The following is a 25,395-nucleotide window of genomic DNA, read 5'->3' on the forward strand; positions in this document are numbered from 1 at the left end:
CAGCTGATGTTTTTGAAAACTGGTTGACATTGCAGTTATAGCAATCGGAACATTACGTTCATTTTATTAATAAGAGAAGGGGGCTAACGTGCCCACCAAGGTGATCATTGCCTCCCATGGACATCCGCAACAGCAGAGGAACTGAAGATATGTTGCCGGCCTTTTATTTAGAGATATGTTGTTTTTTTTAAAGCACCATAGGCAGGTAATGTTTTCTAAAGTATTAAGATTCCTATCTTGTTCCCCCATGGCTTAATACAACAAGAACATGGCAACATAATGCAACAGAATGGTATAAGATGGTGTTGGGATGGTTCTCCTCGGATTTTGACCACCGAAGGGGAGGGGGTGTAATCCAGCATCGAGGAAGCAGCCACTGATGAAGTCGAGGGTCGCCCTCTCGGGCACCCTTTAATCGGAATTTTAAACGTGTATTGAGTGACAGCCCGTGCCGAGCTCCCTTCTCGGGGGCCCTTGTGGTGCCTAGTCACACCATGGTGCATCCACCGAAGCGATCTAAGACCTCGACGGCCTCCCAATCCTGTAATAACGAAGTAACGGCTCGACCCAAGGCTCCTGAGGCAGCCCTCAAGTTACTAAGTACTCACCTAGTAGTTTATGAGTATAAAGGAGGTTTTGGCTAAGCGCCACTTGCGCTTGGCCACCTCAAGCCTGGTGAATCTGTATGATAAATGCCTCTTCAAGGTAAACAGCGGCCATTCAGTGAAAAAAAAAAAATATTTGGACGTCACTTTCTTTTCTACATTCGTAATGCATGTTGTTCTTAAAGTCGTTAAAATGTATTTAAAAAAAAAGTTTGACTAGTCTCAACATAAATTTAAAAATACACGCTAGAGGGCGCTTTATTAGACTTTTATACTACATCATTTTGTATTATGCGCAATAAAATTAGTTTGTTATTGCTATAACATTTTTTGTATGATTATTTAATTAAAAATAAAAAACTAAAAAAAGCAATTTACTATTTTGGAAAATGAAAATGCGAATGTATGGTGTGTTCCGTTCGACGACCGAATGTGAATCCGTAGTTCATTATGTTTTTCCAAAAATGAGATAACAAGAACATTATTAAAAATTAAATGACAACTAACTGAGATCAATAGAAGTTTAATGGTAATGCTTTAAAAATACTACGTACGTAATTAATTTTTTTTAAATACTGGTTATTTTGAGGAGAATGACTATAGATGTAACACAGAACTCCTTTTTGTCTATGAATACTTCTATTTTCTTTAATCATTTCCGTTCTATTCGCGCGTTCATAATCATGACTTCCTGTACAGGCAAAATATTTGAAATCGGTAATTAGAGTTTGTGAATGTTAATGCCAAATTAACAAGTGATAATTTTAAACAGACTTTGAAATTTGCAAGGATTAACAACAATGTAAACGAAAAGTAACATTTTTATCGTTATTGGAGTGTAAATAATTTTAACTTTTAGATTTTAAATGAAAATTTGTTGCTTTTATAAAGTTATAATAATACCGATGGCAAAAATAAGTAGACAAATTAAAATGTCTGATTATCTTTAAAGATATTGATAAACATAGTCACATAAATATACGTTTATTATTAAATCAAAATTAGTAATTATATCAAATAAAGGTAAGATAAAATGTTTACTTAATTCTGCAATCCTCATCAAAGAGCACTAGTATGTTATGTTAAGAAGTAAATGTAAAATTGGAGCAAACCGACTGGACTAGACGATTTATATTTTTATTTTGTTGAAATAAAATTGAATAGAGCTGTTTTATTTAAATTTTGGAGAAATAGAGTGATTCTCTGAGGTTTCTTTGTCCTTACCGACTATCACAAACATCGAGAAAAAACGGTATACATTTAAAAAAAATTACAAACTACTGCTGGGATTTTTTAAGCATTCTACAATGCCTAAAAATCAGATTTTATAAACGTTCGCACTGCTCTACATAAAACCGGTCACCTAACAAAAATTCAAAATTCGTTATTATATTTTTTATGGCTTCTCAAACGAGGGGAGGATTTTGAAGATCGGCGTCGGCTAGGGGTAGCTTGGCCGGCCGCTTCGCGCCTGCGCACGTAGTTCGCGCCACTGCTACGTCGCTTGCAAGCCAGATGTTCTGAAAAGCTTCCTGTCGTCGTTACGTTGCTCTTCATTTTTATCTAATAAATGTAAAATGTGGAATAGGCCACTCCTTTTTGTATTTCATGTTTAGTGAAGTTCTTAGTGAATTAATTTAATATGTGTACGATAATTTGTGACATTTAACTAAATTTATCGGCCTCGATGTCCACGAGTTCACTCGAGACCAACAAAGCGGCGGACATTTTATTTTGAGTACTCGATAATGTAGCGTTTGCGTCGAAAACATTAAATGTCGTTTTATGGTCCTCAATTCGGATATCGTTCGCTTACACCTTTCGTAAGTATTACAATTATTAAACCGATTTTTTATTCATTTATCTGATGTGTAGACGTATCATTTTGGAGCGGTTAAAACTAGGAATTACCGCTAGGTCGTCGATATTTTTGGGGAAATGTCGTTGAAAAAGTGACGTAAGCAAAATTGGGCACATGCAGGTACTGCTATAGCCTTCATATATTACATAAAAGTTATTATAATTTATATCGACCCGCTTCGCTTTGGAGGCTTCTCACCTGTGATTTCCGCGCGCGCGGCGCCCCTAACCTCTTCACTAATTTAATTGTGATACTTACGTCTTATCTTTTTAATACTACGATTTTGAAGAGATGGTCATGTGTAGTTTTTGTGAACAGCGATGCCGAGGGGGGTGAAGCGAGGGCAGGCGGAGGGCGAAGCAGAAGTGGTGGTACGCGTCGGGGCGTCTCCGTCGCAGACCACGCTACTGGATGACAGCCCAAGCCAGCCCATCAGCTACCACCTACTGGACCACGGTTATGGCGCTACACCACAGCACCAAATCAGGCGTGAGGCGCCCACGGCACCGCCGAAGACGTCTGAAGTAAGTTGGTAAAACTTTGTTTCCTCAGATCTCATGTTTACCATTACAGTGACTTATAAGTTGTAACAAAAATTGCCAATTTCAGTTGCACCTGGTCCTACATTTCATCATCCATTTATTTGTATAAATTTCCCTCTTAATTCTTATCTCTGTATTTCCTTAACAGAGTTGGAGAGTAAAGCATACTTTATAAAAAGATTTGAGTGTAGACATGACCAATATACTGGTTATACTTCTAATAGGCTTATTTATTATTTCTTGTTTAAATACATCCACACTTCTAAAATGAAATTTAAATCAAGGAAGTTGAATACATTACCAGCTGATTTCTGATTTTTTCTCTTAGAATAAATATTCATTTTCAGTCCTTTTGAGTTTAGGGCCCAGCGACAGTCATCTTGTCTTCATAATTGATTTATCTCCGAGGGGAGGTGCATATCAAACATACTTTTAGTTAGCGAATTTACTTGCAATTTATTGAAACTTACCAGCCTTTACATTTTATGCCCTTTGCAATATAATGTCCTATTACAACAGTATACACTATCAGTTATTGAGATTCAGGTTGTATTAAAAAAAACAATAGTAGAGGTCAGAAAACAAGCCGCTTTAATTCAGTAATTTATCATTATCATTATTATCAATCTTGTTGTAAAATTTTGTATAATTAATAACATAGAGTATAGAACAGTAACCAAATGATGCATACATGGGGTTTATTTTTAAAAGGAATGTTGGAGAAATTTGTTGTTGTTGTCTTGGACACTTTTCTTAGAATTGAACACAAGTTTTCCAGTATTTTCAACATTATTCTATGAATCAATCTGTTAAGATATATGTTTGGTAAAAAGTTTTAGGTTATCTAATCAACCATATCATTATGAGACAGTTATTTTTTTTGATTAAGAGAGTCATAGTTTCAGAAACATTTTGGTCACATTTAAGGTCAAAGACCCATTGGAGGGCAATGAACCAACAAGTGGAATCGAGATTTTACATAAATATTAAAATTTAAGCAGATTTCATTTGCTATTAGTAGGTTGAGTTACATTCTTTTCATTTTATTGTAATGTTAATTTAATTATGGAGAAATGGTTATTTACTGGAGATGTGTTGATTTATGTTTGTAAAAGAAATATTTGTAAACAGAATTATTGTACCAAAAATACATCATTTCGATTTCCCTTAACTTCAATTTCATTAGTTACATTCGGTTATAAGCTTCTTTAGGTTTATTTAAAAATGTTTAGAACCTTTTTAAGTAAGTTCATAATTTGAACTTTGTGTTTTGAAAGTGTCAATTACTGTTCTATCAGTATAATAAAGTATGATATTAAGAAATTCACATTGATTTAGTTGGTGAATTGTTCTTAATTTGTCAAGGGAATTGTGATTTTTGTTGTCCAGACTTCAAGTAATCTTGTTAAAGGATAGATGAAGTATTTACTGATGTGGTATTACTTGTTTATTGGCACTTTATTCCAAGTTTATATTATTTTCATAGTACATTATATCTTTCTCATACATGAGTAGAAATGTAAGGTTTATGAAGTATAGTGAAAGATGTGGACTTTCTGTTTTATCATATCCTGATAAAAACATTGTATAGATTACAAATGTATTTTAAAGATTTTTATGGTAATTTCATATCTGTTCTTTAAAAATTTGTGATAATTGTTGCAGTGGTATTCATTGGTACCTGTTTCTTAATATTTGTATTTCTGTAAACATGATATGAAATAATTTAATGTAGTAACCTTGGTTTTCTCCCTTTAAGGCAAAACATTGGCTAATTTGTAAATAAATTAAGCCATTTGTTGCTTGTATTGACATTTTGTTTATACTTGAAGTTCAAGAAATATTCTTGGACTTTCAATTCTTACTTTGTTCAACATTTCCTGATTGTCAACACTATTGTAGTAAATTTTGTAATTTCTACAATATTCTGATAAATCTTTTAATTAATGTCTTCCTGCACTAGTCATTCATAGTGCCTTGTGCATGTAGCATAAATGGAGGTCACAGTGACATCACACTTTCTTCTGACGTAATTTCTAATAGCAGTCAAATTGTTATCTTCTGTGTGGGATCAGTACCTAGTGTAGGGACCATTTTAATTGAAAAAATCAAGTACATTTATAGACAAACCAAGTAACTTTTGAATTATTACGAAAGGCACAACTAATTATGAAATCAGCTGGAGGTCTAACCTTAAACTTGTCGTTTTCGTGTAAATGTGTTTAAAAATAGCAATGTACAAGTGTAATGTGACACATGTCGGCAGTTTGTCGATGGCGAGATGACGAGCTGCGCGACGCCATGTGGGTAGCCTATGGGGACACGTGGCCCAGGTACATACGTGCGCGAATCAGTCAATGCCCTCTCCCTGCGACTAATCCTTATAACCAGGGGTGACTTACCCCTTGGACTACAATCTAACACAACCTCTATTAAATCGATCGATGTGAAAAGATTGTGCTCATCAATGGCAGATAGAACGTCACAACGTAATTCGTATATCAATTATTAACGTAAGATCACAGAAAGGGCTAAATTGATTATGTTAATGGCGAATTTTGTTTAAGGCAGGGGTCGACGTTCTTGCCGCGGGCCCGTTAGCACATCTGCTCCGATTTACTGACGCCAGCACATATGGGCACAAAGACTTGTGAGACCCGCAATTCAGCGAATTAACAATAGAGCGGCTCATTCACTATTAATAATAACAAAATGTTTAAGATAAGAAATTGGCATTCTTTTGCCAGAGGTCCCTTCCGAGAGCTCGGCTGCTTTTGTGTAGATTCTAATTTATGTCGTGCATTGTGCCGGTAGGTACCCTCCCCACACACTTCCTTACGCGGGGGGCTTTGGCCCCGACGTTTGGAATTGAATTTGTTGCATCGACTCATTGAAAATGTCTCGTGCATCTATGGCGCACACACTAATCTATTTTAATTTCTTTGCCAAATTATTTTAATTAAGTTGACAATAGAGTGACTTTCCACGATGTTACCGCACGCAGTAAACTGTGCAGTGATAAAAGGTTATTGATTGAATTAACGTTTTGAAGCAAAATGTTGTCTGGTAGTCGATATCTACAAGGAATTTTGGAAGATTCTCTTTTTGCCGGGAGTTACTTCATTAACGTAAGTAACCACTGTTTTTGTGGAAGATTTGAAATTTGCCTTTTTTCGTATAATAAAATGTTCATACAAGTAATGCATGATATGTTCAACTCTGTTTTAAATATTGTTAGTTTTATAATTTTATTTAAGAATTTCCGATACTCGGGCTTGCATTTTATCAGACGGGCATGTACGGTTTCCTGACGGAGTCCGCACATTATTGTTCTCACCGGCTTAATACGCGTTGATATTCAGCTGTTATGTGACATTCATTTAACTCAGTGCCCTTGTAATTAAAGTTAAATAGTTTTTGTGTATTTTAGTGTTTCTCAATTTTAATATGAATTCATAACCAATTAAATATTACTTATTGCCTTTATTAATTTTAAAACGTTAATCTATTTTTAGACATATTTTATTTAATTCGTGAGGATTTTTTTTCTAAAGATTAATCTGTTTCATAAGTATTTGCTCGAAGTTAGGTCGGTATGTTTGATTTCGAGGTTTTTTTTTTACATTTTGGCAATAGAAAGGGTTTAGAGGACATAACAAAAACTTGACAAACATTAAACCGTTATCCTTTACCTGCTATTCCCTACGCTCTTAAGATTTATCTAATTCTTGCTATAGGTGAACTATACTCAAGCACGATAGAGATACTCGAATTGTACCTATCGTTATTTTTATAGCTGTACCTGCATTTCTTTACAGCTAATTCGGTCAAGGTCTACTTTCTAGAAGCACACGTCGCTTCCAAGCCTGACATTGTTATCCGTTGAAGTTTTATGTATAGGTACTTGACAAGCGAAATAATCATAACAATATTACGAGGTACTATACATACAGATACCATACGTAGCTGTAGTTTACCTGTGCGATATCATAAAAGGAAATAACTCAAAAGTAGTATGTCATTCGATCGACATTAAATAATTACAAAATATACGCAACATCTCCCGATCCGGAACGTAATAGACAGAAAGGGCGATAGCTATCCGTTTCATTTCGCTCTCATAAGGTCCCGAACGAGGGTGCGGCTTTCCCTGTACATTGGGCGTGAAATTCGGCGTTGTTTCTTACTATGAATGCTAAAATTCTCTGAAAATTTATTTTTCTCGTCGTAATATATGACGTGTAGATAATAAGTTAAATATGCTTGGTAAATAAAATAACATTGTTAAATTATAATAGATTCTTTTTTAAATGTTTCCTATAATGTGGGAAGCATCACGCATAGTGTTCTATAATCGTATAGCTGAGTGCCACGTGGTGATTGCACGTTGTACAAGCGCCATGCATTATCGAAACAGAGGGTCAAATCTTTAATACCAGCAATGCATGTTTTCCCCAGTCGTGTTGTCGATTTTCCTGTCTTCCTACATTTATCCAAACTCTCAACATTTATGCACGCTGAGTATTGTGGCATAATCTCTATAGCTCTGTGTATCTACGAAGTCGAAGAATCGATGACAATACAATGATTTTATCCTGACCAGGGTCATCAAATAGAAAAGTGGACCAATAAAGGTCCATATTTCGTTGTCATAATAATGTAAGGAGTTGTTACTTAATTACATATTGTTTTATCTTTTTGATATCGATCAGGTCTTCTTTACCGTAAACACGGAACCCAAAGTAGATAGCATGTGTGTAACATTTCAAAAATTATCTATCAGGATGTCGAATGTGGCGCAAAATAAGGAAATAGTGGTCATAGCTGTATGTCAGTAGCTGTTTCTTATATTAAGTTCCATTTAAAATGCTGTGTTTAAGTTACGAGTTATGACGTAGTCTAAATGGTTTGACCGACTTACTACTATCGGTCCATTCATGTACATCTATGTTGTATTAAAATTATATTTACTTACCTTGCCCTGTAATAGTATTAGTTCCGCCTGTCGTGAGGCGCAAATCTTGCTGATGCTGCGGTTTAACCTATTGGTAACAGCAATCTACACATAAAAACATCAGTGTCCCCAATAATATGTTACATCACACCACTGTAAGGAGATTTACGTGTTCTTGAGTGCGTTAATGACATGATATACTGAGACTGTTTATTATATTACATTTGATCTAAAACTTCTAAACTATGTTGTTTTTTTAATAAAAACTTTTGCTTCTGATAAGAGTGAAAGTTGAAGATCCCCCTTGATTTTGACAACGGATAACACCAATAAAGTCAAGTACTCGTTACAACAAATTTAATAAACTCTACGTTTATTAAATTTGTGCCTGGAGATTCCATTTAATGCTGTCTGCTTCCGCTTTCCGCATCATATAGTTCTGTTCAAATGCCTCATTCTTACGATGATATCTTCAATCTTTTGAAGGAGTTACGGTGCAAGTCGCGTTATAATATATCTGGTACGCTAATAAATAAGGCCGACCCTCGGCTCATTTAGGATTCGAATTCAGAACCTTAAGAACTTTTAGCTTTATTCGTTTATTAAAATTATGGTGACACTCGAACTGGTTACCCTACTTGAGTTGGTCGTCAGCTCGGACTAAAGAGCACCAAACTTGTGCACAGGCGGTGAAAAGAAGACTGAACCTGAGCGAGAGCAGTTCAGGCAGTCAGGGGCACGTGGTGCCGATGAAGGCAGACTTTAAAACTCCAAAGCAGAAGCGAGTCAAAGTGCTCACGCCCTACAGCCGACCGTCCAGTTCTATGAAAAAGTACACAGAACGCTCCAGGTACAATATTTTTCATCGAGGTAGGTAATTTTATTTCATAAATGTATTGGTATAGGTAAAGTTATAAAAACCGACGTAGGAATGAGATCAGAGAATTTAAAGTAACTTTGTAATTTGTTATATAAACTTGGACGGTCGCTGATTTTTATAGTTAGATTTCTTCCAGTGCTGAGCATGGCGTGGCCTATATTAGCAATTATGGAACTATAGGAAATTTATGAAGAATTAATGGTTAATTTTAATGTAGTTTTTGGATGCTTGTTTCAGGTTTGACACGTCATTAGGTTTACTCACGAAAAAGTTCGTGGCACTTCTCAAGTCGTCGCCGAACGGTGTGCTCGACCTGAACATTGCCGCGGAGCAGCTTTCAGTACAGAAGCGTCGCATATACGATATTACGAACGTATTAGAGGGTATAGGAATATTAGAGAAGAGATCAAAAAATAATATACAATGGAAATGTGGTGAGTAAACTTTCGTTCGTAAAGTTGCCGTAATCCTTTACAACCAATAGATCTAGTGTTATTAGCGCAATTAAATATTCCAATTTTCATTTTTAAGCTTAGTTATAGAGATGTTAATGTCTACATCACTATGCTAATGTCTACACCTGATAAATGATTACTTACTATTAGAAAAAAAGCTCCTTTACATTGCTATTATGAAGAAACGTATTTATTTATATTAGTGTTGTGTTACACGTACGGTGCGTGTACAAGCTACCACATGTAGTGTCTACTTTATCGATTGTACCATAGTTTAAACTTCGTGAGATAGCTGACGACATCTGCTTTTCACTTTAAATAATGCTTTGACTGTTGCTCTGTACTTTTTTCTACTTTCCCACGTTAATGTTTATTTTATTGTGATGTAAACAGGTTTGGCTAATGGAGTAACACCCCTATTTATGGTGCATATGATAAATGGGTTATAATTTTTTCTATTCTACTTAAAATAAGAACAGTGCAGCTTCAGATGTTTAGGCAAAACTTAAGGCAAAACCAGTTTTCGCCGTTTTAATTCGATTTCGTTATTCTTTATTTTCGTATCTATAATGAAGTCTTCAGTAATAATAATTTGAAGTAAAGATTCTTTAGGACCAAATCGAATGAAATGAAGGTTCCAGAATATTTCGTGTGAATAAACATGGCGTGGTTCGCAGGCGTGGGCGGGGGCGGCGGTGTGGGGGGCGCGTGCGAGGAGGGGCGCGCGCGGCGGCTGCGGCGCGAGGTGCGCGCGCTGGGGGTGCGCGAGGCGCGTGCGGCGCGCGCGGTGGCGGTGGCGGAGCACGCGCTGTCGCGGCTGTCGGCGGAGCACGGCGCGCTCGCGTACATCACCTACGCAGACCTCCGCTCAATAGATGACTTTAGAAATCAAACTGTCATACCTATCAAAGCGCCGCCAGATACTAGGCTTAGTGTAAGTTTAACCACAAGTCTATAATTTTTAGAGGATAAAAGTCGTTACTGAATGTTTTTAGACCTGAATCCTCTGGTAAAAATATTATGCAATATAGCAAAATATTATGATCTAAATTTTTTTTTATAGTATATTTTCTAGCAAGTAAATTATACAATTGTAAGGATTAAAGTAAAAAATAAGAAAAGAATGCTTTTGAAGGAGGATATATTGATCTCCATTACAGGTACCTCATCCTGACGAGAAAGGCTACATGATTCATTTGAAGTCAATGTCGGGAGAAATAGAAGTCTACCTCTGTCCCAAGGATCCGCCTGCGTCACCACCACCATGTAGGTTTCTCACATGTACTCATTTACGACGAGAATTTGATGGTTTGATACCTTTTTATGTAAACTGGTACACTTTATGGCTTACTAGATGTAATGTAATAAGCAATACCTACTAACATTTTCTACATTTACAGCTCTTACTAGAGAAAAATAATGTTTGTGCGAACACTAAAATCTTTTCATCACAAAAGTATTATTACTATAGTTTAAACTTTTCAACAGCTGGCCTCCTACCATCCGATCCGCTCTTGGAAGACAACAAGGCGCTCCTGGCGCCGCTCATTGCGCAGATGCAGTCTCGGCCCTCTAGTTCTATTATAGCTGATTTTACGTAAGAAACAATCATCTATTACAAACTTAACAACTATTTCTAAGATAAAATAAATTGGTATTCTTAATCTACATTTACAAGAATTAAAATAAATAAAAAAATATAGTAATAATGATGAGGATTTCTAAATGTTGTTTATATTTCTAGAACACCTATAAAGCGTGAGCGCGAGGAGCATGGGTCGCGTAGCCTGGTGGTGCGCACGCCCTGCGTCACCGACCCCACGCTGCCGCTGGCCGCCTCGCTGGGTGCCACGCTCAGCACCACGCTCGGCACCGCGATTGGCACCTCACTCGGCACCACGCTGAGTACCCCGTTAGGCACCACGCTCTCCGTGGGGCTCACCACGCCCGTGCGGCACCCGCCCTCCACACCCACAGACTCGCCCACGTTACTCTCCACGCCAGATAGTGAGTATACCGATACATTTGACACGAATCGGTAGACACAATCTTTGTATGAATTAGCAGGGAAGTCCGGTGACGTCACAGAAAACTGATGAAATCTAGAGAAAATAGATCACATAGATCTATGAGTTGTGTGTCTACCACTCTAAATACAATATTTAATTTTTTTTTAATGTAAAGTTGCTAAAATATGGCGTAAATATTTATAACAGATATAAAATTTTGAAGTATGTTGATATAGTTGGAAAAGCAATAATAAATAAGATTGTTTAAGACTGTAAATGTGTTTGCAGTGTGCGGCGCGCGCGGCCGGCTGCGCAACGCGCTGATCGCGGACAGCGACGACTTCGCGCCCATCATGGGCGGCGGCCGCTTCCAGATGCAGACCGAGGACCAGGAGTCAGGTAATCTCATACATACCAACAATTAACTTACACTCACGTGTACTTATTAGTTGATTTTTCCTTTTATCTTAATTATTTGGTTTGAAATTAGTATTTGGTCTTAGAACTGCATGGAAATAGCATCATAACTTACCATGTATAAAGACCTGTAATTCTTTTTATAACTAAATTGTAATTTATAGTGTTTTTGTCAAATTCAATATTTTTTATATTATAAAAATAACCAAATATGAATGAAGTCTTTTTTAAATAGTGTGTAGTATCTTTCATATATAATGATATATTAAAGATTTGAAATGCTTTTCGCAATCATTGTGGTGAAGGATTCATTTGTAGCCCTTCGTTCATGGTGTTCATTTCATTTTTTGTCCAGTTTGTACGGGCCTACATATTAATCATAGGTGAAGGGTTTCATCATTTCGGTATAAATATAACCTAACACTGTCAACGGATGATTTGGTTAATTTCTATCAATGTCAATATGTATTATAAATTTATCATGGCCAGTGAAGGCATTCTCCAGCAGGTTTAGAAGTATAGAAGATGGTGTGTCTGGACAAGCGCGTCTTGTAGCTAGGACTCGGCCTGTGACTTGTGTGTCCCTCTCACATCACAGTCAGAGTTCTAGCTCCACGGCGCGCGCGCTCGCCGCAGCCGACAGAAGACGCGCCGGCGAGCCCCGCCATACACATGCATGCTTTGTGTTCACATCATACCCGTACCTCATTCTCATCCCGGCTTCTCATACTAACTTCTTAACTGCCAGGGTGTTTTGGGAGATGATTTCTTTATGTTGAATATCGTCTTTTGATAGGAAGATTGTAAGAAAAATGATTACGAGTTTTAACGAATATAAAGTGACCCCATCCCCACCTACACTAATGTGTATACTTTTTCTGATTTGCCATAATGAAACACAGAAAATAATCTTACACCTAGAAATGACTCGACCTCCATCTCTACCGTTTTTCTAAGCTTTCCTCAATTTATGTACATTTAATGCCTATCTTTAAAACAGTAATATGTCTTGACATGATATTTTTTAGTGACAAAATATACTTACCATCTTTCGGTATTTCTACAGTTTTTCATAATCACTAAAATTAACTCTACTTTGCACTTGAAATTAATTCATATTTTCATTCAAAATCATTGCCTAACTTTCCTGTCACTCTTGAGATATCGTATGATCATTCACTCAGTTAATGTCATTCATTCGGTGCGAGCGTGGTGCGGGTGTGCCGTGTGCGGGGCGCGGGGCGGGGGCGGGTGCCGGGGCCGAGGCGGGGGCGGGGGCCGGGAGCGGGGTAGGGGCCGTGTCGCGAGCTGTCTCCCGTGCGGCTCCAGTGCGCGCATGTAGCACCATGGGATTCAGCTCACGGCCGGTCCCACTAACAGCCAACTCATCTACTAATACCACCGTAACAAGCCATCGACAACGTAACAACAATCTCATTCTAACAGCGTCTGCACTACTGACTTCTGTGTACTTGTTTTTCACCACAAAATCTCTTCTCTATATTGTATCTCAAACATAATTACTATCCTTATATGTTCTCATGTGTTTCTTAACAAAGTTTTGAGATATGATATTAAGACGATATTTTAATTTAATATGTATAGAAAATAATTTAAATGAATCACAATTCACTTGGTGATCGAGGTTTATGCTGTCATATGTTGCTTTTTGTGATGTAATATAAAGCTTTTTGCCTATAAAGTCGCTTGTCATTGAGCGCGTCTGTATACGTTTGTATAGAAAATAGTAAATTTTATGACAGAAATTACAATGGAAATAGCTCATAATTTTAATTGTTTATTTGATGTTTAACTCTTAATAATAATGTATATTTATGTAGGTAATTCGTAACATGTTCTTATAATGCGGATTTATTTTGTTATGACTTATATGTGATTTCACCGTTGTGTACTACTTTTGTTTTTTCATATATCTACTCATTTGTATGATGTGTGGTTTTTATGATATGATATTTAAATATTTTTAAGACAGTTTGATGTATTAAAGAGTTAGCAGTTTATTATTTAGTTTAAATTGACTTTGAGATTTAAAGTTTTAAGCATTCTATCCTTCAACTTGACAGATAATCTAGTGTAGCTGGGTCTGCATGAAATTTAAAATTAATCCAGTTATAAATATAGCATCTTTTCAGTAATAATAATTTAATAGTAGTAATATCAACATTTTTGTAGGTGGGCCCAGTAGTTGAGTTTTTACGTTATAAAAATAATGCAAACCTTTCTCTAATATTAGTATAGAATAAACAATTTAAAAATGTTAACACGTGAATGTACACTTGGTCCGCAGAGCCCCTGGAGCCGTTCCTGGCGCTGGAGCCGCCGATGTCGGGCACCGACTACGGCTTCTGCCTCGACCACGACGAGGGGCTCTCGGAACTCTTCGACTTCGAGTTCTAGTTCCAAACTCGCGGAACTGCTACAAGTTCCGCACTCAAGGAACTCATCGAGTTCTCCCTCGACGTACTCGGAACTGTTCGACTTTTACCGAACTCGAAACTCTGGTGTCGTCGGTAGTATGGTGCTGTGGACTGCTTGTAGATAAAAGGTGGGACCTAAGGATGTGACGTAATAGTACGGTGTTTGAAATGCGCAACCGACGTCGTGTCTCATGGCATATATCACTCGTCATTGTCCAGCCTTCGTTTACGCGACTGAGTAATGTTCCAGTTTGTTTGAATTTTATACGTGAATACTTTTTGTAGGCGATTTTGAATGATACTTTACAAAATAATATAACCGCGCGGAAATCTTACAAATGTGACATTTTTCTTTTTTACTTTATTTTAAAACTATTTTATTTCGATCCTAATTTGTCTTGATTATTATTTGTACTAACTGACAAGATATCTGATGCACGGTACAATAATGAAATAACTAGGTGGCAAAACAGATTGATCTGAAAATGGTATTTTATAGTATTTACAATATCATAGTTACATTAATAAATTGTCGCAATCGTACGGTAAATCAACGATGTTACGGCAGTTCAGAAATTAGTTTTTGACTAGTTTCATTGGCATTTTACACAATCTGATGAAGCCACAAATGTCATAGATGTGCTATTCCTAGAACATCTTTAAAAATTAATGATTATTATTAAAAAAAAATATATGAATAACTTGTGGAATATAAAAACAACGAAATGACCTGGAGAATTAGACAGATAACATATCTACAAAAATGGGCCTAGAATACTTTTTTAATTTTATTTTTCTTTCGTGTCGTCTCAATCGTTTATTCATTCTTGCAGTTATTTTTTTTTCATTTGTATCGCGCAAATACATTTTAAAACATTCTTAAGTTTAAATTATATATTAATAATTTAGTTAAAATAGCAATCATCAATAGAAGAAAACAAAACGTTTTGTATATTTATATAGGGAAATACATAAATAGATTTTTGTACGATTTTGTATGTTCAAACAATGGGAAATATGTAATAAATATTGTGTAATATTGTTTGACTATATGTTTGGGTGTAAATTTTGCAAGGATTCATAATTGTTTTTGTCAGTTTTATTCTTGAAATTTTGCATTTGGAAATTCCTTAATTACAAAAACTTATTTTACATAATGACTGGAAATCAAGTCCTTTTCCGTGACAATATTTTACTCCAAACGATAAATTAGGATTGTAAATATATAGTTATGTGTTATCTAGATTCCAAAAGCAAAGCTTTGGGTTTATATTTTCCTAGTACTGCCTCTTATCAGCCTTAATTTATCTTTTCGATACTACTACCCGTAATCTGAAAACAAGGGGTTTGCTCAGGAAAATTTGTAAAGTATAGAAATGTATAATTTTGTAAGAAAAACAAGATTCCTATGTAAGTAGTTAAAACACAAAAGAATCCGACATGTTCGGAATCCTGGCGCATTTCGAAGGGTAACTAATTGTTCATATATATTTTTGCATGAAGGGCTGACAGAAATTGACATAGCTGGGAAAGATTGTACTAGAAACTACAACAATCTACTAAGAATAGTACGAAGAGAAAGATCAATCGTTGTGAACACAAAGATGCATAACAACAATGCACTGACAAAGTTGTTGGATAATTTTAAAATATGTTATCGCAGAGGGAAGTTATGTTGAACGTATGTTAGTAAATTTAGGTTGGCTTTGTCAGTTTCTGTGTGCGCAGCGGCGCGGCGGAAGTGTACATACTACGATGTAATGAACGGTGATATCTTAGCGGCCTTCGATTTTACTTGTAAAGCCTAGCTCATAGTGTTCCCCGGTTTGCTGTCGGCTCCGTGGACGTGGCTGATCAGAACTTGCAACCTTACCTTATGTGTCGTATACATAATACAATTGTATATTCAGAAGGTAACAGCCGCGTACATGGTACCGATTTACTTATTCCTTTTGCCCAGATTAATTTCCAAGCGCATTGTGGCTTCGCTTCGTTGTTACTTTTTTTACAGTTGTATGTCAATTATTGTAAATATGTGTATTAAAACTACCAAATCCTTACAATTCATTGCAATAGTAATATTAAATTGACACGTATTTTTTCTTTCAAACGGTTTGGAGATCTCCTTTGAAGAATTTTATTTCTGTAACACGAAATGGCCACATTACGCTTGACTTGTAAATTAAATTGTTTGCCAAATGCCAAATATCATAGATCGATCGATATTGTGCGGGATGATCGATGTTTTATGTTAATTACACTACTGCGAGTAAACTATTATTTAATTATTTAAATGAAAATATTACGGTTATTGTTATTTGCTAGTGAACGATTGATGTCGGTTGTGGTCTCGATGTGATGTGTGATGCTTGCGACATCGATGTTTGTTAAACATGATCATCCCTTATTTGGTGTTAATGTAAGTTTTTAAGTTCGTTTTGACATTGTAAATAGCATGTATCGAGGCGGGGGACGAGGACGCAGCGTGGCGGCGACCCGGCGGCCTCTTTTTTTACAATATTTCCCGTAGATAACTCGTTGAAGTACAAAGTGCAAAGAGAAACCGTCTCGTAGTAGGTCTGTACCGTAATGTAAGTACATTACCGCGAGGCCGCCGCGCCCCCTCCCGCCCCCATCCCGCCCCTCACATTGTACAGCACAAATTTCATTGTAAAAAGAACATTATAAATAAGTGCATATCAAAATAAATTTAGTGATAATAATAATTTAAAAGCACGTGGGAGCAGTTTGATATACGGGTCAGGCGCGGGTGTGTTTAGGCGGAACCGGTTACAACATGCCCAATAATTTGTACATCTTTTTAAACACTGGACTATATTTATTGTTTGTTTTTATTTACTTGAGTTACGCATTTTAGTGTTTAATCAATTCACGAACATTTTCTGTTCGATTGTAAAGAGAAATAAACCCGTCAGACGCTCTACGAATATTAAAATCACTAAGTATTTTATCAACTTTGCAGTAATGCTAAAAGTATTTCCTATGAAATGAAATTTTGATACAATGAATTTTATGAGAAATTTTATTGAATATCAAAAGTGTTATTTTTTGCTTCTTAATTTTATGTTATTTTGATTTTGTTTTTGTAATGCAAACGGTAGGTAGAAATTTTGTTTGAGTTTACCTCTTGGGAACCACGTTTCGTGGTGTTAATAGAATTCTGTTCTTTTTTAGGTTTCATCACTATTATGAGTGTTACAGCGATTTCCTTCGTCATCTTGATGTTTGTACAATAATGTATATTTTTTTGGCGCATGCGCTTTTCAATAGAAAATGGTTAATTCTTAAATTGTATTGTTTAATAACACTTTGTCTGGGGCCAAAAGTACGAGAGAAGGGAGTACAAATTAAAGAAAAATTCTCGTAATTTAGTTTTAGGATATTTATTGTATTTCGATCAGATGCAATTTGTATTTTAGTTTGTTGTTTTCTTTCTATATTTTCCGTGAAATGTAATAACTTGCTACTCCTCATACTTGTGGTACATTATCAAGCCAATGTATATAAACCCTTGAAATTATTTGCAACTTTTTTGTATCTATTGTTGAATATAAGATATAAGTGTCCAAAGTAGTCATAAATACCACGGATTTCAGATAAATTAATACTATAACGCTTGTTTATATGACTACTTCGGGCTCTCTTACTACCAAACGGTGAGAATAAATATAGGCAATATATTTTGACACAGAAGCTGCAAGCTCAACTTATACAATACCTGATTGTTCGTTTTTACTAATGACAAATATACATGTAAATTGGATCCTACGGCGAATACTATGTAAAATGTTAAGACAAAGCCTCATATTGTTACGCTTATTCATAGCACGTAATTTTACTACCACAGTTCACTTCAACGGTGCTATTGCTGAAATTACCCTCTTCACAACAGTGTCAGCTGCAAGCGACAAGTCATTACAGCTAACGTTTTTGTGTGATTTTATCACTTTTAAGTAATTTCAGCAAAGATTTTCAGTACGATTGTAACTAATTACAAGTTTGAAGTGAGCTGCCAGAGCCGAGTTATGGTATAAATAAAATTTACAACGATTTTAGTCGGTGCAGAGATGCATCGCGCCGGCGTTCCACAGGGTCCTAATGTAGTGCACGGTACAGGCAATAATGTCCTAGTTGTTCGACTCGGGTTGTGTCGTTGCGGGTCTAATGCGGTTCGCTTTAGCACAAACTTTAAGTCGTCGTTTCGCCTCGCTTGAAGTCTGACGCGGGATATCTTCAATCGTTAATTATTTCATCGACTCATTCATATATGTACTTAGTTCTTTTTTTATAAAACCGTTTGCGTCCATTAATTCAATTCGCTAACAAAGCAGTTTAAAATATTTTTTGTTTCGGTTCTAAAATAAAACGCAGACTAATTGGATACGTAAATGAGAAATTTATAAGATGCTGTTTTCTATGTAATAAGTTTTCTGGTTTAGTTTAATGTGAATATAAAGTGAAGGTGCAATGTTATGATATAATGTATTTATGGTGTGAGTGATGGCGGCGGATGTTGCGCCAGTTGTTGTTGGCGCGGGAACTGTTCGGTTAGTATTGATTTGTGTTGGAAGACTGAGGTTGATTATTCCACATTCGATGAACGTGCGAGTTATTTGTTGATTGAATTTAAATATAAAGTCATATATATAGTTAGGTTATATTTTTTAATAAATATAATATTGAGATATGTAATATACTTTTGTCTTTCATTTCCCTACACTTGCATATTCTATGCATTGGATGCGTCTACAATGCTTTAACATCGAAGAATGCAGTAAAAAGCGAGTTGGTAAGAACTTTTTTTTATTTCAAAATGATTTTTTAAATAAAACTAATCATATAAAATATGGGACTAGTTTATTACATCAACTAATAATCTAAATTCTTTGTTTATTTTACACTTTAATTATTCGGTACTTTATAAATTTTATACACTTTCTACGACGCGTTTTGATATAGAATAAGATTTGTGAGGTTTGATTGCTATTAGCTAAGTACAAACTTTAGTCATGGTATCTGTGGTTTCAAATGGCTTCTGTTGTATCTAGGTTCAAAACAATGTCCTTATGGATCTGAACTTGACCCACACCAATAAATCTAATCTATTTTTAAAAGAATTATTTAACAATCTTAAAATTACTATGTACAAATGGCTATACAAAATCTATTAAATTTTAGTCAATGTGTATCAATTTTGTACGAAGGCATCAATAGGAAAGTTCCTGAAGGATTTGCTCCAGATGTCCGTGAAGGCGGTGCTAACCAGGTCGTTTATCAACGGCCTTATGACCGCGAAGCCAGGCTTCCAGGTCAGGTTTATCATGCGGTCGAGCATTTGTTCTGAAATTGTAGAATACATTGTCTATTTATACTTATCGTTTAAATAACTTCAAAGAAAATGCGAGTTATTTCTAAACTAGCTTTCCTCCGTAACTCCGTCTGCGTGCAAACAAAAAAATCCTCTACATCTATACCAAGTCTCATCAAAATTCGTTTAGCCGTTTAGGCTACAAACCCTAACATCCATCCATCCATTTAAACTTTCGCATTTATAATATTAGGTAAGATTTAGAAATGACTAGATAACGTTACCTAAAATGCTTCTGCCGCGGAGCAGGTTGCCGACGTGTATGTCCATGTCGCCGATATGATCGACCTCCACGTGAACGTCGACGCCGCTGCCGTCGCGCTTGATGCGAGTCGTCTGAGAGTAGTCACGCAATGTCAGGTTCCATCGCCCCGATCGCATCACCCCCAGACCAAAAGCATCACCCTAAAAAAAGAAAAATTAAATGCAATCTTACTTCGAAAATGTAATTTTGCTTACAATGTTATAAAATTTACAGTATTTTATTAGTTCGTGAGAACTTTAAAGGCTTTCCAATTAAAGCGATGAGCCTTTTTGCTGTCCTATTGTGTTAATTCAGTTCGTAGAGTTGTTTCTAGCTTTCAGATTTGGCTCGAAATTACGGCTTTTAAATATTTAAGTAAATCATAGGCTTGTCGAGAAATAAATTTCATGTAGAAGTTTACCTTGACATTGTTTCTGGTGGTCGTAACAGTAAGAGTATGGATCAACTTTCAACAGGTGGTAGTTGCAACATTTACCTACATAAGATTTTTCGTAGCTTGGTATTTTACGGATTGTGTAACTTTTTTAAGATAAGCATTATATTGGTTTATTTACTTTATTGATATTTATGGTACATAGTACGCCAGAGGCTTGGTTATCTACTTGGTACTGGATTATAAAATACCTATTTTCGCTACTCTACGGTGACATAATACCACGCAAACGTTGACTTGTGGTTTGCCTGTTAATAACAAGAGTTTCTTACTCTGTATCCGAGTTAGTTTTAGCAATTATTTTTGGATTTTTCTTTCGAAGATCATATTTTGAACTGTAGCTGAGTATCAGGTTTTTTTATTTCTGTATTTATTTAAAGGTACCATAATTTAATATTAACTTACTTGAAATTCGTAGTCTCCTTCCAACCATTTCTCAGGAAAATATTGTGAGTAAATGATACGTTCATTCACCCAGTCTGTTCTGAAACATAAGAAATTTAACAATACCTTACCTTTATATAGAAACATAATTACAGGATTCTGATATAGATTTCCTTTATACCAAATAATTTTGTCATAGTTAAATAGATATTAACTTGTATTTAGTGACTGTGGACTGGGACCATCCTCTCTCGTAGACGTTGCGTAGCGTGAGTTTGTACCCGAGGCCGCCAACGGAGCGCGTCTGGAGCACCTCTTCTGCAAAATGCGGATCAAACGGCGCCACGCCCATCGACGGTATACCTATAAAAAGGTTGATTAAGGAAAACAAAACATTAATGAACATTTAAGAATGTCTCGGTATATTTTAATCTGGTCCGTGGTAGGTTTTCTCGTATTTACGAAGGTGTGTATAAGATGTCAGTGCGTCTTATAGTCATAGGATTTCCTACCTCGTTTGAAGTACGGCTTTAGTTTGTTGAATGCCCTCTTTATGCATTGATCGAAATCCGGCGATGATTTTTGGCACGGTGAAAATATTCTTTCTGAAAAATAAATTTGTTTAAATCTATCCCTGGTTTTGGTACGTCTGTATCTTTTATTGGGAGGGAAATATGATGGTAAAAATAATAATGGCTCGTAACAAATATATACAATGTGCAAAAACATACTTAGAAACAACAATCAGTAAACACATAAAAATACATTGTAATGTATTGCTTGAAAACAGCGAAAACTAAATCCATCTTGCACGGTCATAATTGTCGTATTCATAAACAGAAATATAAAATTTAAATAAAATCGATGAAATACTTAATGAATTATAATGACTGGTTATCTAGAATTCATATTGATGTCATGGTGTAACAAAGTTATTGCCATAGCTTGATCAACTGTACCATTGCTTAACATGCTAGTTTTTCCACGTAGTTACAACAATCTATACTATTATAATAAAGCGTAAACACACACTTTTTTGTTGCCTAAGATGTCAGCAATTACATCATATTTTTGAATAATTCTTTTTTTAATAAAAAGCCCTACACTTACGACAAGCTTTAGGCTATATATTTTCACACCATTAAACTTAGGGGGTAAATATTTTGGATAAAAACCGTAATGTGGGAAAGAGACCATAAGTTGCTGCCAACATCAAGGAAGCAAGATTGCCAAGATTTGTAATATCATGTCATTTTGACATTTGCTATTGATAATTTGACAAATGTGAACAATAAAATAAAATTTTCATAATTTCATGCGGATAAAGCCGCACGGGAACAGCTAGTATGTAATACTTCGCATTTTTGTATTTGATACTATCGAATGCTAACTTTTAATTTATTTAGATGTCTATTTCCTTTACAGGATTCTGATAGTAGTTCTATAATATAAAATTTTAAATTCAGCTATGCTTATAATGTATTGAATTATAGAAATTTATGTTGGAAATATAACATCGTAAATATTCTAAACAAAGTTTTCCAATACGAGTAGATCGTGCTGAAATCCCGGCACGATTCTTTGAAATGTTTTATTAATGCAATATGCAAATTATTAATCACAGTATTATTATATTAAGAACAAACTGTTGCTCGCAACTTTATCCGCGTGGAATAATAATATGATAAAACGGATTACTCCCAACCGTCACCCTGTTCTGTCCCCACGTGGAGACAGGTGAGAATAAAAAGTTTAATCCGTCCCACCTTTTGGGACGAGGGGACTTGCTTTAATTCATAACGGTTCCATCTGTCACCTTATTGGTGATTGGGTGACTATAAGGTGGGACGGATGAAACTTTTTATGCTCACGGGGACAGAGCGAGGTGACTGTAGCGAATAATCCGATAAAACTCAGCTTTTTAATGGTGAAAGAATTTTTAAAATCGGTCCAGTAGTTTTTGAGGTATTTCAATTCATACAAAAATACAAATCTCTCCTCTTTATAATATTGGAATAGATCTAGGTCTAATATGTCATAATGAAAAAATAAACATACGATTTGAGAACATAAGGAACAGAAGTATCGAATACTATGGTCAATCTAGTCAATAAAGAGATTGCGAAACACTTGTGCTACATTATGACACAGGTCAATGTTATAATTATAACGAATTTAGCTTTATGAATGCTGCGCTTTGCATAGAGATTGTTAATGTTCGTTACCAAAATATAGTTAAGTAACAATGCTTAAGTAATCGCTACAAATGTTCACATAAATTAAACGCTGAATGGTGCAATAAAAATTCAAGAGTTCAAATTGTAATTGAGAGCAGATATATTTTAGTTTTAAAAACATCCTCAGCATCTCTTACTGTGACACTGGTCGTGTGTTTCCACTGGCGAAACACCTATACAAAAATAAATTTTTATTACTATATTATTGTTTTTCAGAGAACAAGATTTGACAGGAAAGAAACCGAGACAGGCCCTTTAGTTCATATAATTTGTTGACCAGATAATATCAGCTTATAATAAACCGGTGTGACTGTTGATACGAAAAATTGTCAATTATTTGTGAACTAGCTTTCGCCCGTGACTACGTGCGCGTGGGTTAAAAAAAAGCGAGTAGTAGTAGCCTCTGTTCTTCCAGGATAATCTATATTTATACCAAATTTCATCGAAATCTGTTCAGCCGTTAAGGCTACAAACTCTAACAAACATAATGCATCCTAAACTTTCGTATTTATAATATCAGTATGTTTGTATATGTACATTACTGATTGCATTTTAAACTACTACGTACATGTTCAAGTATATTCTAATTATAGTATAAATAAAGGCTTACGTATGTCCTCCATTTCTCCAGCTGTCCTTGTCCTTTGTATGTTCAAAATAATAACACAAACACATGTTAATATTTTAATTTTCAGCATATTTATTACTTTTACACGTGAATCTGTTTAATTATTTGTTAATACGGGAAATGTGTAATTCTATTATTTTATTGTTGTTTTAAAATTAAAAAGCTGTTGGTCATATGACGTTATTTAAGAATAATAAAGTTGCGAATGTGAACGCTGTTGAATGGACACTTCGATCTGAGATCGTTTTGTTAGTCAACATCGCGGGCATGCGAAACTTCCCCTACCATGGATTTGCGAAGTGGTTGCGACAGACCGACTGCCTTACCAAATCTCTTGACACCGACATTTAATTCGAGTTTGTTGTTAGGTGTGCGGGATTTCATAACGAGATGTGTATATCGAATTGGGATGACTTTTAGTTTTTAATGCAACATTCTGTGTTAACTATAATGGATAGGGTTCGATGTCAAGAGATTTTATCGTGTTTTTCATCGCTATGTATGGAAACTTCAATCCAATGAAAATTATTTCGGCGACCTTACAAGTTTAACGAAATGCAAACAATGTCTAATATAATCAATTAATTATTTAAACAAATTCTTTTGATGTTAAATGCACTTATTTGGTTTTTTTTTACAGACTAATAATCTTCATTTGCGAAAACTAACATGTCTAGTTTTCCTGTATAATAAAAAAATAAAAATAAAAAATAAAATGAAATTGAAAAGAAAACTTTTATGTTATTAAAAAAAACGTAATTCGTTTTAGGTACTCAGTTACATTTTAACAAATATTTTATTGTTGGTTTTATTCCATTTACGCTTGTAATATATTGGTCTTTGTAATTATTTCATAACAGAGTGAATAAACAGGTACAAGAAGAGACTGTTACAGCGCAACTAGTGACATAAGACGTCATAACAAATGTGCATCGGGAACAAGTTTACTGCACGTAACCGAGTATCCATTTAAAAAAAACATATCGCTGTCCTTGTTTTTACGAAGAGAATGAGTAGGATGTCTAGTTGGATAGCAAGTAACGCAAGATAAACATTTAAATGTTAAATTACTTTGTGGATTTTAGGTCTACATTTACAAAAAGTTTTAAGCCTCGAAAACTAGTTGTGGACTTTGTTTTTAAAGTAAATTATACTAATTTTCATATCGAAGTTTCGAGAAGTGACTAATTGTTTGGACTTTTGGATTTCAATGCCATAATATCTGTGAAGGGAGTTTCATAGCTTTGTTATGGTCCGTGTGAACTTTTATAATTGCATAGTATTTTACTTTCAAGTACTTTAAATTGTTGCACAAATGTTTATTGTTACCTCTAAAACAAAAGGACCTACAAACTATTTAGAAGTTATTCTTATCACCTAGTAATTAGTGTCAGTATTGTCGAGAAATTTCTTTGCACATGGTTTTTGAAGTTTACTATCCTCATTTTATCTGTTTCACCGTTTTTCACCATTAGATTACAGGCGCCTAAAAAGTTTCATTAGCAATACTACTTATTAGGAAAAAAAATGGACGGCTCAACTAGACCAATTAAAAAAGAACTCGTTGCGGACATTTACTTTTAAAACACTACAGAAAATTATGTGAGTTAGGGGAGAATAAAGGCTTTTCAAGATTAAGATGTAAAAATTGCAGTTTGTTCGAAATGCGGAGCACTATATGATTATATAGACAGAGACTGGCTGCTAGCTATTAATGTTGCAAAAGAACTAAATCGTATCAGACAACAAAAAACGAGACATCTCTGCGAAATTAATTAAGACTAGATTTATAATTTCATTCTTCATTTTTGTGGCAATAATTGCCTAAGGTTAATTGGCAGAGATTATTTTAAAAACTATACACATAAAATACAATCTTTATATGAAACTGATTAACT

At 35.2% G+C, this 25,395-nt stretch overlaps 2 protein-coding genes across 2 annotated transcripts; one reads left to right on the top strand and one right to left on the bottom strand.

Annotated features, from left to right (window-relative positions):
- Positions 1 to 1,816: 1,816 nt before the first annotated feature.
- Positions 1,817 to 18,874, top strand: LOC106111143 (transcription factor E2F4). The gene is made up of 10 exons (XM_013293133.1): positions 1,817 to 2,428; positions 2,785 to 2,990; positions 8,649 to 8,812; positions 9,080 to 9,276; positions 9,975 to 10,231; positions 10,458 to 10,563; positions 10,786 to 10,894; positions 11,042 to 11,304; positions 11,595 to 11,705; positions 14,032 to 18,874. Exons 2-10 carry the CDS (start codon positions 2,787 to 2,789, stop codon positions 14,139 to 14,141), a joined length of 1,521 nt encoding a protein of 506 aa, XP_013148587.1. The 5' UTR covers positions 1,817 to 2,428; positions 2,785 to 2,786; the 3' UTR covers positions 14,142 to 18,874.
- A 96-nt stretch (positions 18,875 to 18,970) lies between these two features.
- LOC106111094 lies at positions 18,971 to 23,714 on the bottom strand. Its single transcript, XM_013293066.1, has 6 exons — positions 23,480 to 23,714; positions 21,145 to 21,237; positions 20,848 to 20,995; positions 20,654 to 20,732; positions 19,775 to 19,955; positions 18,971 to 19,522 (listed from the first exon to the last, which is right to left on the bottom strand). Exons 1-6 carry the CDS (start codon positions 23,565 to 23,567, stop codon positions 19,371 to 19,373), a joined length of 741 nt encoding a protein of 246 aa, XP_013148520.1. The 5' UTR covers positions 23,568 to 23,714; the 3' UTR covers positions 18,971 to 19,370.
- Positions 23,715 to 25,395: the final 1,681 nt, after the last annotated feature.

This window comes from Papilio polytes, unplaced genomic scaffold (assembly GCF_000836215.1).
Source record: "Papilio polytes unplaced genomic scaffold, Ppol_1.0 DF824180.1, whole genome shotgun sequence".
Lineage (NCBI taxonomy): Eukaryota > Metazoa > Arthropoda > Insecta > Lepidoptera > Papilionidae > Papilio > Papilio polytes.